Consider the following 14,289-nt stretch of genomic DNA (forward strand, 5'->3'; position numbering starts at 1 on the left):
ACCATTATCAGTTCTTAGCGTTTTTACTTTTCTTCTGAATTTTTTTGTAAGAGCGATAAATTGTTTTAGTTTTGAAATTACTTCATTTTTCTTTTTCATTAGATAAATCAATGTGAACCTGCTGTAATCATCAATAAAAGTTACGAAGTATAGGTATTCACTCACAGAAAGTGTTTGCACTGGTCCTAAAACATCAGTGTGAACATGTTCGGGCAGTTTAGATGCAGTGAATTCTTTACGATATGGGAAATTAGTTAGTTTACATTTTATGCACTGAATGCATTTGGTATCATGTTTACAATTATAAAGTTTAATTCCTTCAGCAAGTTCTTTGATCACATCATCGTTTCTGTGACCAAGCCATCTATGCCAAAGTTGAACACAGTTCTCATTTCTACACTGAAATGCTGCATGAGTTGATGGTTCATTATACCTGTTCACTGGTTTAATTTGGTAAAAATTGTTAGTTGCATATCATTCTAGAATAATCTGATCTCCTTTCTGGATCATACATTTATTTCCTTCAAACACAGCTGAAAATCCATTTTCCGTTATTTGTTAAACGAGATTAAATTTGCTTCTATTACAGTAGTGTGTAAAACTTCTGATAAGAGAACTTCAGTTATTTTTTGTTTAGCATTTAATGTTTTAAAATGGAGAGTTCGTATCACCGTTGATTTAGCACACTGCCCATTCGCAGTTATAATATATGACAGATTTATGGCTTAAAATTCCATGAAATATTTCTTATTATTTACTAAGTGATTACTTGCCCTGCCATCAAAAATGAAACTCTCTACTGATTGATGTACGATGTTGCCAGCAGATAGAGTGACGACACCACATCTGGATTCGATTTCCGATGTTTTAATTTTTGTTTGTTGTTGCTTCATTGTGAGGTTACACACATTCTTTTCTTGGCGTGTTTTAGGATCCATGTATGTTTTCTTTGAGTTTTGGCACAATCCTTTTTTTTTTTTTTTTTTATTTTAGATGATGATACTCTGATATAAAATGATTATTTTTGTGACAGTATGAGCAAAACTTTTCTCTCTTTGTCTTGTTACGAAATGAGTCTTTAAATGCCTTTGAATCTGATGAATTATTTTCAACTTCCTTGTTAAATTCATCAATTAATTTCCCTTTTAAGAATTCTGGATTCAGTTCCGATTCTGCTCTCACTTCAAAAGCCATAATGAGTGTATCTTAGAATATGTATAACTAGGCATTGAACAAAGCAAAAGTGGCGAAACAGGTCATCTCTTATGTTCTCACCTATTGGTTTGACTTTGTTGACTAAATCCAGTAATGCGTGTTTGCATATTTTTGCCTTCCTTAAGCTTCAAATTGTAAAGCTTTCGCAAAAGAAATAGTTTACTTGAGAGATTAGACCTTTCATGTACCTGAGTTTGACCTACCTGAGTTTTTCCCAGGTGGCTTTAGCAGTAGTTTCATGTTTAATGTGAATTATTTGACTGTCTTCGATAAATAAATTTATCATCGCGCGGCATTGCCAATTCCGTTTACTCCATTGTTGTGTAATGGGGCTTGGAGGAACATCTTCGATTACATCGTAAAGATCCTCCTTTATTAGTAGCATTTACATTTTTAATTTCCATGTTGAGTAATTGCTGGAATTTAGTTTTGCAATTTGCATTTGACTTGATTGCAACATTTTTGTATCGTTGAAAAATTTATTTTCGGTTTTGATATAAACTACAGTTCAACCTTTACAGTTTTTTTCTTCTTTTTTTCTTTTCTTTTCTTTTCTTTTTGGTATTATTATTATTTAATTAAGGCATGATCATTCCTTCAGTCTCATAATCTTTTGTGGTAAAACAATTTTGTAGCCTCAAAATTTCACAACAAATTAATAGAAGTAGAGAGTAAATGATTCCTCTTACCTTGCATCAGCGAGATCATAGCCAATTAACTTAATCCAAAACAGGTTGTAGACGAAAATTGAAGGATCACTAAACACATTTTATTAATAATACATGAAAATAGATTAAGATTTGTCAGTATTCCAAACCCGTATCTGTTAGCTTTAATCTCCGTTATTAATCTCAGGACAGCTAAAGGTAAGTTGGGCTTTCACTTTTCATTCAATCGGGAAAACTCTTGCATTTTATAAATGCTTTATTATTACAGTAAATATATACATATCATTAAGGAACATTCTTAACCTTAATCACATTCTCTTGCTTCCCGATTCTCGATTGCCATCGTGTGCCCCCTATCGGCGGCTTTTCTACAATGCCATCTATTGGCTGATAACATATCGAAAGGGAGTTATATAATAGAGAGTCTCATATCACTGTCCTTTTCTGAAGGGCTGAGTAAAAAGAAGCAAGTTGGCCAATTAACTCCTTTTGAAGGGTATCCTGATTATACTGTTTATTGTGCTATTGGTGACAGTCCATCACTATATACATACCAACAATATATTGCTCAGATTACTGCTGATATTATTTATCTCTATATTTTTCTCACTCAGATTGCTATTGTTCTCACATCCAACGGTCTCCTTGTCTTCTTTTTTTCATCAGATAATTCTTGAAGAATGTGAGCAAAATCAGCTGGTTGTACATATTTTTTTTGCCATGAAAACTGATATAAAAGTTATAGAGTCGAAATTATACAAATTAAAATAATGCACGTCAATTAATAACACAAAATTACAAAATATTTGAGAGAAAAAATATTTTCTGAATTTTCACCCATGACCATGTGTGTGTCGTAACTTTTAAGAAGCAGCTGCCATGTATCACAAAAGCTCAATAAAACAACCAAAAAAGTCATACGACTTCCTTTTGGCACATTCCATGATGTGGGGAAGGGTTGAAAGGAGGAATAGAAATGAGCTTCAATCATCTCAGCTGCGATATGCGAAAAATGTGTATTAAATACCGGATTTCTCATAAACTTTGTGCATGGCACGTGTGCTGGAAGGTTAATATAATTTAAAAGAAAATTAAATACTAATATTTAGTTGTAATGCTGTAAAAATAGCTGTAACAATAGTTGTGTGTTTATATTTTTCAGTATTTTAGAGATCCTTATAACACATTAAAGTTGATTAAACTTAAGAAAAATAAATAAGAAAAATTATGCTGAGAGCAGTCATGAAAAATATTTGCACAATTTTGTTTTATTTTTCAATAACAATATCGATGCTCAAGTTTATTATTATTTTTTAAATATTTTTTGTATAGCATATTTTTTTCACTTTGATATTCATCTTCTTTAACTACATTTCAAACAGATTATCTGAATTCAGATAGATTAAAAGCTGGAAGATGAGACAAAAAATTTGGGATCATAGCAGTTCTAATTTGGGCAGTTAAACACCAACTTTCAAAAGCTTAACATGATTTGAAAAACGTACACATTCTTCTATTTTAAAACAAAAATTATTATTTTATAACATATATAAGCAAATGCACATTGAACACATATAAAAAAAAATGCCAGTGTATTGTTTGTCTATGAAAATGGTCAGCTAAAAAATGACGATCACTGCTAATAACAATTATCGGCTTACATAAAAGAAGTACCCTAATCACAGGTTTTCAAGCATGTTAAATGAAAATGTTGAGAGAAACAATAAAAGTCAAGTTTTGGTCTTTGTAGTTTTTTCATTATTATTTTCTTGATTTGGATAAAATTTCGTTTTTGCACATGATTAAGTATATACCTTTGTTATTTTTTAATTTCAACTTATTAGTACTTTCAAACTTTTATTTTCGGTGTTTGGGAATAACTCCAAATAATAGAATGCATTTTTCTACTATATGGAAGCATTAATTTTTATTAATTTTTTTCACAAAAATATGCTTAATCAATTTTGTAAATTTAACATTATTATTTCATATCAACTACTTAACTTCATATTTTGATTCATTTTTCATCCCCAGATTTTTTAAATAACTAGGGTATAAATTTGTTCCCTTTAATAGTTTAATAGTTTATTACAACTAGCATATTAATAAAATTTATTTAGAAATTAATTTTAAAGATGAATGCTGAAAAATGATGGCAGGAAAAATTTGTCAACTTAATTTCTAAAGCATTTTAGAGAACCTTTTAAAAATATACAAGATTTAATGCATAAAGGAGGGGGGAAAAAATTAAAAAGAAAGAACGTTTTATTATCAATTTTCTTATGCAATTTCAAAAATTCTCTTTATCCATTTAATAGCCACTGAATGAAGTAGACCTATTTCAATTTTGTGTTCTTCTTTTCGGTTACATCTTTCTTTAAGCAGGTTGAACTCCATAAAATGAATCAGTCATCACTGTAACACCAATCCAGTACCATATTCTGCCTGTGCTCTTCATGATAAACCATTTGCTATATCCTCAATAACTTTTAATTGTGTTTCTAAATTAATGTTATTTCTATTTTGCATACGTCTTATACCATAGGTAAACAATTAAAATTTTGAAATTTAAATATAAAACCACAGGAAGGCACATGAGTTGTCAACTACCAAATTAATGCAACTACTTGCAATAACCCCCAAAATAAGACTTGTACAGCTGCCTGTCTCTTGAACATAGATTTCTCATACATAACCAGCTTCCCAAATAGGAAATGGGGAAAACAAAGTTAAAAGAATGCAGTGAATGATTTAAACTGTACTGGTTCATAAACCAGTCAATAAAATAATTTTTCCACAGTTTCAATTATTTCCAGTGAATTAAGGCTCTATTCTATTCAAAGATATGAAACTGATTAGGCATTTAAATGCATTCTTAACACATTGACTGTCATTTTTATTTAATGTTGCAGAGAAAGGAGTTTTGTCACTTGTTTAACTTTGATAGAATGTAAAAGTTATAAAACATAATCTCTAAAACTGAAAAATTATTTAAAATGAGAGCTGTTTAAACATTTTATAGAATGAATATCACTATTTGCAGAGTATTTGTGCGGTGTAATAGTTATCCCTTTTTACTTTGTCAATACTGCAAAATTTAAAGACAATTTTTTATTGAAGATATGAGACAAATTTCATGTAACGTGACAAAAATGTAAAGAAACAATCCATTTATACTCAAAAAATAATACTTTTTACTTTTTGTTCAGTAGTGCTAATTACTGAGCAAACGTAATTTTTTTTAACGGGCCATACAAAAATATGCTACTTATTAACTCATTTCTAAGTATTATCTTTTACAGAGTAAATCCTATCATACTTCTTAAAGGATGATGATTACTAAGTAGTTCTTCCTTTTCTACAAAAGAGATACCTTCTCTAAAAAATCTAGTTCTTTTGTATTTGCTTTATATTTCTGGTCATTTATTAGACAGAAATAAAACAAGTTGTTGACAACTGCTTTTATTTAAATTATTCAAAGAAATTGAATTTTAACTTGACTTGCAAATAGTGCAAATCTGAGGAATAGTGCAGTGTGGCAAGGAAAAAAAAAGTTATAAAAATATCTTCTCATAGTCACAATTATTATAATACAGCAAACATTTACCCCTCAAATCAATAATTAATTTATTACTATCAAACCAAAATGCAAAATGGTATTTAACCAAATAAAAACAAGCACTTTTGTCTCTTCAGATACTACTTTTAGCAGATACTTTAAAACAAATTTTAAATATACGTTGTCTGAAAATTTTACTCACACAGGAGAATTCAAAAATAAAACAAATCTTTAACATTTAACAGATACAGTTTTATATATTATTTAGTTTTTATAATATGAACATGGATTTTGAAACATGATAATTAAACTATACTTCAAAAAAATTTATTACAAGAAAATAGGTTTTTTAACATCTCTATGCTCTCCAAAAATTACATATTCTACTTATCAATGCATGTATTCCAATGCATTACTGAATTAAAAAATATTTTTAATGCTTAAAGAGTCTATGTTTTAAAGAATAGCATACGAAAATCAAACCTACAAAAGATTTTATACCTTCAATGCCTTCTTTCTCTTTTTTTTGTTCAGCTAAATACTGTAGATGATGCTGGTTAAAAAGAAGAGCATAAATCATTTGGCGTAATGGCCGATATAAAAGACCTGGAGATGGGAGCTCTCTGCCAGATTCATCATCAAACATAACAGGAATTTTTATTTCGCCCTAAAAAGTAAATTACAAATCCTAACTAGTTATCTAAACAATTTCACAAATATGTCAATAAGCAATACAAATACACAGGACACACAGATCCCATGTCTATTAAATTTGAAAGTGATAGGAACTACAGCTGGAATAGTGCTTTAAGTTTAAGGGTCCACCAAGTGAGAAGGAAAAAGAAAACTATCACTTTTTTTACAAAGATTTTATTAAAAAAATTGAAAAATTAAACTTTATTAACAGTATTTACATTTTCAGTTCTCAAGCTGAGAAATTATTTATCTAATTATAAATATATGGTGATGTTAGTTTTATGGCATACAAGCTGCCCAGTCATGATGCACCATGCATACGGTAAGAGTAGATGGAGCAATAAAAGGTATAAGCCATAATAATGTAAAAAACATGCAATCAAAAAATTCTAAAAAATTTTAAATCTAAAAAAAAAAATAAAAACAAAAAGGAAAGCTCAAAATAATTTAGTATAGTAGTTAAAGAACAATTTATAGTAGTTTAAAAGTTCTCCACAGTGAAAAACTCTGGGTTAAAGATATAATCAACATTTTAAGCTTTACAGTTTATAATAAAAGCTTGTATCTTAAGAAGTCTGGTTCCAATTAACTGAAAGAGGCAAGACTGTAAGCACCAAAATATTTCAAATTTGAAATGTGTTCCATTAATTAAAATATGAATCACATATAACGTAGCATTACAGTTTATAGAGATTGGGGCATTTTACACTTTTAAGAGATGCTGATGGATAATCTGGAACTCACCAATCAGTAGCCATATCAGAACTTCTTTTTGATTTTTGTTTGTAACCCATTACTTGAATTCAGGCTTCACACACCATAGCTTTTTTATTTATTTCGAATTCTATTGCTGCTGTCATTTCAGAAAAATCTGCTAGTTCACTGAGTTTATGATTTTTATGGGTACACAGACTACATCAGCAAATTTGGCAGCAATATCTGCAAGATCATGCCTCTTATACCAATGTGGACAGTAATCAAACACTTTTAAACATAATATCTTTTAATCTAAAGATACATGTGGAATTTAATGGCCTTGGTCAACAGAGGACTGCCTGAATGGCCTCCACATTCTAACGATTAGAGAGCACTCGGCAAATCAGAATAAAGGATGGCTTTCCCTCTTTCATTGTTTTAAAATAGATAAAAACACTTGATGAATAGCAATAATTTCAGCAGAAGAAATACAACAAGATTTGTGCAATAGATTACCAATCCAACATCAACATGAACATTAACATTTGATTCATTTGTAAATAAAGCAGTATAATAGTTGCACGTATTTCTATCCCAATATAATTTTACTACTGTCACTCTTATTAGAAGTTATGAAAATATTCGGAAGTTCCATTTTTGCATTTTTCCATTGAGGAAAAATGAAATTATTCAGTCAATACTTCAACATGAGAGAAATTGGCAAACTAAAAGGTGGAATATAAGATAGGCATGCTTGTTACAGATAAATATAAAAATCATCCTGTACAGGGATGTGAGCAGGATGGCATGGGTGAGACATTATCTTAATGTGATGTAGGAAAGTTAGCTTTTTATCCTATATAAGGCCAAGAAATTTGACTTTTGATAACAGTGGGATCAATCGTATCTCCAGACAGAACTCTAAATTAGGATTTAAGTTTCTCTTACAACTAAAATGGGTACGAATGGTCAGAATAGAAAACTTAAATCCCTCTCTAACTGCCCAATTAACAATCCCATTCAAGGTGCTTTACAAGTCTTTTTATGCCATGCATGTCAGCACCTTGGCAGCTTATCTGAAGACTATCAATGCTCCACTCACTGTTGGAAGGAATTCATTTAAACTGGACTTAATTTTGGGACTAATATACATAACAATCAGCACACATCCTTGTGGTACACACTCTTCTTAAACGAAATTATCACACATCAAACAGCCTAACTTTGAAAGTTCTGCATAAAAACTGACAGATTTCCACACGGGTGGCTATTGTAATAAGTCCTGGATTATGCCATACTCTCCAGGTCTAATTGTAGACTTTTTATATATATATATAAAAAAAAAATTAAACTACATAGTTCCTTTCTACAAAGGCTTCTCTAAAAGCAATATGCTATCCACAGTTGATCAACTTTTTCAGAAACCACTTCACAGATCATTTTGCTCTAGACAAATACAGAAGGTGGCAGTTACACATTTTTCCAAGAAATTTGCAAATGGGCAGTAACTGGTGGGGTTCTTTGGGTTGGAAACTTTGCTATACTTGTACAATTCTCGCTAGCATCACTGTAGATGTATGACCTAATATTCAATAACAGCATAATTTACTACAATTAGCTTTAAGAAGCATTATTCAATACTGATATAGAAAACATATCAAAACCTGTATCTTGAAAATCAAGTTAACACATGGATTTGTTACATTGCTCAGATAAATTGTATGCTTCTATAAGCAGAAAATAAAAAATTTATATATATAACTGATTTCCAATGCAAAATATTTCATTGCTGTTCTTACTGGTTGGGGCTCATATGCATGGGGCACACAACCTAAATTCAAAAGGAACAACAGTGAAACCTAAATTCAAAAATTTAATTCGCTCCTTGAGGCTGCATGTCAACCAAAACATTCATACAGTAAACACTTTTTCCCACAGGAATAAATGTAAAATGGATTAATTCATTCTTGGACCATATACGATTGCTTGGTTAAAATTTGACAATAGTACTTTGCGCAAAAATTTATATCCATATTCACTAATGGCAATCATTAACATGAAAGACAGAAATATACATTATTAGTAGATAAAATAAATGAAAATGTAGTTTAATTTTACAGTACTTATACGAAAAGGAGTAGAAGGCGCGAGTAGAAAATGATGAGAAAGATATCTGGGATGTGAAATTCCCTTCCATAATAACAGCACATAATTTATTTTTTCTTTGTCTCTAAGTGCCATATGATTCTAATTGAGACTCATAGAGGCCCTTCTTTTCACTCAAAATTTGTGAAATGCGATTTGTTGTTGTCTACACATTAAAATGTTTCTAAAGTAAAACACAGTATTATCATTGAAAATATTTATGCTGCAACTTGCTACTCCTTTATCAGGATTAAATCTTTACATGAAAACTCCATACGCTCCCACAGCTTGCATAAATTTCATGGACCAAAGAACTGGAGTCATTTTTCTTTCTTCTTCTGAACATATTCTACCACAGTTCTTTTTTCTTGCCTCTTCTGAAGCTGTTGCAGTTCTTTCTGTTTAAGCCCATTTTTATGATCCTCTGGTAGCTTCTGCATGACTAACCATTAATTTCCTGGCCCATAGTTTTACCTAGAGATACAATATGAAAAATAAGAGGGGAAAAAAGTCAAAAGTGTCAAAGTTTCCAAAGTATCTACTTGCCACCCAATCTGGACATACTTTCTTCCAAGGCGAATTCATGGTACTGTAAGTCACTTGCTGCTAGGCTTTGTTAATGAAAGTTAAGCAATGGAAATATTAAAATGACATTTTCAGAAGTCCTTCAACATTATATGGCATAAAATCATGCGTTCCCAACCTTAGTATTCATAACTTGAGACGCAATTTGTTATCTCAGGTGTGTTTTGCTCAGATAATTTATTTGTAAGCCAAACTGCATTTCAATATACTTATTTTCATTCTCCTGTTAAGTGATATTTTCATTCATTCATACACATAATTGTAGCTATTGCACATTCCTTCATTTGGGTGGCATACCCTTGGCTAGCCATTACTGTTCTTGGTTGTTTCCACAATTTTGACAATGAACATCTGAGACCTTACTTCTAGCACCACTTGTTGCAAGTCAGATGATTTTTATTGTTATCCCAAATATGAAAATAAATGGAAAGGAAGACTCAATAAATTACTGCATTTCCAAGAGATAACTATTACAAGAAAAAAAAATAGCTCCAATAATATCAATATATAACACCAAAATCATCTTCAACAAAGAACAAATCTTGCAAACTCAAACTCGAGAAAGAAATACAGATCGTTGGCTGGCAAAAATTCACAGGTCAAAAATAACTTCAAACTTCCTTCCTAACAGGGCTCCAAAATAGTCTCACCAAGTACTTAACTCTGATGTCAATATTAACAGGGCTTTCAAGTTCTGCAAGACAATCTCTTATATTTTCTCCTTCAGGCTTCAAGAACTGAAATATTGTGATAAAATTCTACATGCTTCCAAACTTCTAAAACCATTCCAGCAGCATGGCAGTATTGCAGTTCCATTGCAAACATATCACACTGTAATGAACTCAATGTCACAGTGACATTATAGGTATGGCTTGATGTCCACATTGTGACATTTATATTACATCATTCTGCCATATTTTTGTAACATCATATCATGGCATTATGTGATGCAGACATAAAGTCACACTGTGACGCTGTTGTGAAGACACACCATGACATGAATGTAGCATAATAAAGTGGCATGAATATAATGTCACAAAAGATGTAAATGTATGTCACATTACTCTTATCTTAGAAAGTTCCTTCAGTAAAACTTAAATCTTAAATATTTTATTAATCCAATAAGAAGTTATACCCTTTCAAGGTCCAAAAATATTTCTGTAATAGTCAAATACCGAAAATCCGCCGACCTGAAATCCGCATTGCCTCTCAAAATATCAACATTCAGTTTATAGGTTCCGGAAACTGCAATATTGAGTACGAAATATTGAAGAAAAAATACTTACTGAATAAATAATGAGTCATAACGGAAACACCAAATTATTGACATCATGATAAAAGTTTTTCCCCCTCTAATCTGCATCAAAGTAAAAAAGCAGACAATTCACTGAACTCTTCTTTTAAGTTCACGATTCACGTTGTTGTATTTTCTGAGCTTTGTTATTTTACAAGATTATTTAGTGCTGCCCTTTTTTTTATCCAGATATTTTGTGGATAAATTAAGAATATTTTAAATTTATGCCCTTTTTAATACAATTACAGATAAGAAATGCACTCATGATTTTACTGCTTGCAATGTTGAAAATCGTAAACACGTTGCACTGACGGTAATGTAAAAAGTGCAAATTCTGCAAAAGATGGAGGCAAGTGCTACTCCTCAGTTTATAGCAGAATCATATGGAATTGCAACACAATTGTGTATGATATATGAACAAATAATGAAAAGTTGTTTAAATTTTACAGCAACAGTGGTTCTAACGCCGGAATCCGAAACCGGAAATCTTTGCATGAGGTGAATTCGGCAAACCTCAATGCTGCGTAAACAATATAATCAGTATATATATGTAATAATAATTTAATTCATATAAGTTATTGCAATAATGTATATAATAATTTAATTAAATGTATCTAATACACCTTATTTATTTTGCACTTTTAGTCTGAATATTATGATTTATCTTTTTCTGTTCTGAAATCCACAAAATCCTAAAATCCGTGCAACCTCTAGTCCCAGGCTTTGCGGATTTCTGGACTTCTACTGTACTCGAAACTTTTGGATTAATGAAATATTTAATGCAGTGTCATCTATTTGATAATACTATTAATAATAATAATATTTACGTATTTGAATATTTTCTTGAGTAAGGAAATGTTTTGTTTTGAATAAAAATCTTTTCTAAGTTAACACAATCTTAATTTAAAATTAGCAATTTGTTGCTTAATCTGCAATACTGAATAAATAGTTATGGGTACAAAAATCAATGGAACAAAAACGTGACTCAGGAAACTATATTACATAAAATTTATATTTAGTTTTACAAAATGTGCATTCTCTTTCACCATTGTTTTTCCAATGATAATTTACAGTTTTATGTGATTTAAAACTATAAGTTAAAAATAACTTTCTTACACTGTTCAGCTTATATATTTTTAAAGAAATTTTATTAAACAGAAATGACATATAATTTTTCTCATTAGCTCACTGTTTTAAAAATTTCCATATTTTCTAAACACATTTTGCTGCTCACTTAAAGTTTAAATTTAACAAGTTTTACACAGTTTATTATGCAAAAGTGTAACAAATTGATATAAATTAATCATTTCAGATCATAAAACAGTTATTATCACCAAAGCTGAATTATGGAAAATCTGTATTACTTCTGAGAATATATGCTGTACTACACTGAAGTGTCACTGAGTTAGGGATCGCAAGTCAATAATGAGATTGGCCGTCTCTGGACTTGATAATGCCTGCCACAGATGAGACACAGATTCAATAAGTTTGTAGAAGCATTATACAGGAATGGCTCGCCAAATTTTGGATAGAGTTGTCCATAATTCAAGAAGGGTCACCTTTCTTCAAAACATTCAAAACATGCTCAGTAGGATTTAAATCAGGGCTTCTAGACATGACAGAGAAGTCACAGGAATGGTCATCCAACCAGGCAGTAACCAACCAGGACCTGTGAGAGGTGCAGTTACCTTGCTGGAATACTCAATTTCTGTATGAATGACAGGACTACAAGTTCCAAAACATTGCCAAGAAAAAACAACCCAGACCGTGACTAAGCTGCCATGGCCTTGAGCAGTTCCAACCTGGCATGCAAGATCCATGGCATCATGAGGCTGGTGCCATATTATCAGCCTCCTGTTGGTGTTAAGTAATTGGAATCAAGATTCATCACTCCATGCTACTTGTTGGCAGTCCTCTAAAGCCCATTCTCTTGCCTGGTCTTGCTTGCCCAGACAAGACGTTCAGCTCAATGGCATGCACTGAGCAATGATACTCCCATGGACCTACAGCTCTTGAAGTATAGATGATGAAGCGAGCACTGCAAATCCATTTATTGACTATATGATTGGCAACCTGATTCAGCTGTGCAGTAATTTGATCTAATGCTTGGCTTTGGTGGCTATGCACAACATGGCTGAGCTGTCTCACACCATGCTCATTCAAGGTTAATTGTCCTTTGCAGTTTACCCGATCACTAGCTTTTTATCAACCATCGATGTATCCTCAGTATACTCTTAACACTGCCGACCTTGAAAATCCTAGCCCTCTGACGATTTCAGAAATTGAGCAGCCCAGGTGTTCAGTGCCTACTATCTGTCCATGAATGAAGGTGCTTAAATCAGAAATTTCACCATACTAGCTATTGAAATCACTGATTAACAACAACCAGAGTATATATGCAATTACCCCAATGCCCTCATGTGAGCATAAATGTGGTGCAGCACTATAAAATTTGAATAGTCATGTGTGTTCCTAATTAGGTGGCACTTCAATGTATCCATATCCTTCATAGCAATGCTTAAATACTATTAGTAGCTCATACAGTAAACTTAATAAAACTAAGCTCTTTATATGATAAACATCAAAAGTTCCATATTTTAATCAACATATATGATTAGTAAACACTTACTGGATACTGACATGAATGATAGCAGTAATAATTAAAGTGAATATAAAAATTATTATTAATAATGTATTCAAAATTAAATGAGTAACATAAAAAAAATACCGGATTATGCACGAGTTTTGTAGAAGCTATACAAAATCAAGAAAGATTTTTCTGCTGGCATCAAATTTCTCCGAATGCAGAAAGAAATCAGAACGCTTTTTTAACTTGGGTATTTGGAATTTTTTTTTTTTTTTTTTTTATATCATTTTAGAAAACAAAAGTAAGGATTCAGAAAATATACTTTGAAGTAAAGGTGAGGAAACGTTTGAAGGAAGGTGAGGAAATTCATATAATTCTTCTCATTTAATGTAAATATGAAAACACAGAAGAGTTCCAGTTATCGGAAATAAAATATTCAAACTGCTAGTTAAATGGGTTATTTATTATTTCTATGTTATCCAAATTTAATTTAGCCTTTTATAAGATTTAAATTTTTTCATTTAATTTAAATAATATGAAAATATTATATTTTACAGTAAAGTTTGTAAACAACTTATATTTTTAAAAAGTTAATAATTTAATCTAGATGAATCTGTGCAACATAAGAGCTTTACCATTTTTGACCAAATTCGGCACCTTCTAGTAATGGGGTGCAAATACAGCATAAATGAGGATTTGAAAGGCAATAAAATTACTTAGAAGTAAATATGAGATTTATTTCAGGTATTAAAATATGATGCCATGACCCTGAAACTGAACAAGTGCACTTTGAAGTATTCACTTAATTTTCTTTATTAAAACCAGAAACAGTTTCAAACTGCGT

The 14,289-nt window shown here is 31.1% G+C and overlaps 1 protein-coding gene across 3 annotated transcripts in view; it reads right to left on the reverse strand.

Moving 5' to 3' along the window:
- Positions 1–14,289, reverse strand: part of LOC118185674 (constitutive coactivator of PPAR-gamma-like protein 1 homolog) — a 354,891-nt gene that overhangs the window by 98,038 nt on the left and 242,564 nt on the right. For all 3 annotated transcript variants that reach the window (XM_085807957.1, XM_085807956.1, XM_085807955.1), the window contains exon 9: positions 5,944–6,109. In XM_085807957.1, coding sequence (XP_085664083.1) covers positions 5,944–6,109 — 166 coding nt within the window. The remainder of the gene's footprint in view (positions 1–5,943; positions 6,110–14,289) is intronic.

The sequence above is a fragment of the Stegodyphus dumicola genome, chromosome X1 (genome assembly GCF_044657685.1).
Source record: "Stegodyphus dumicola isolate Sdum_Otavi_A_Nest chromosome X1, ASM4465768v1".
NCBI classification, from domain to species: Eukaryota; Metazoa; Arthropoda; class Arachnida; order Araneae; family Eresidae; genus Stegodyphus; species Stegodyphus dumicola.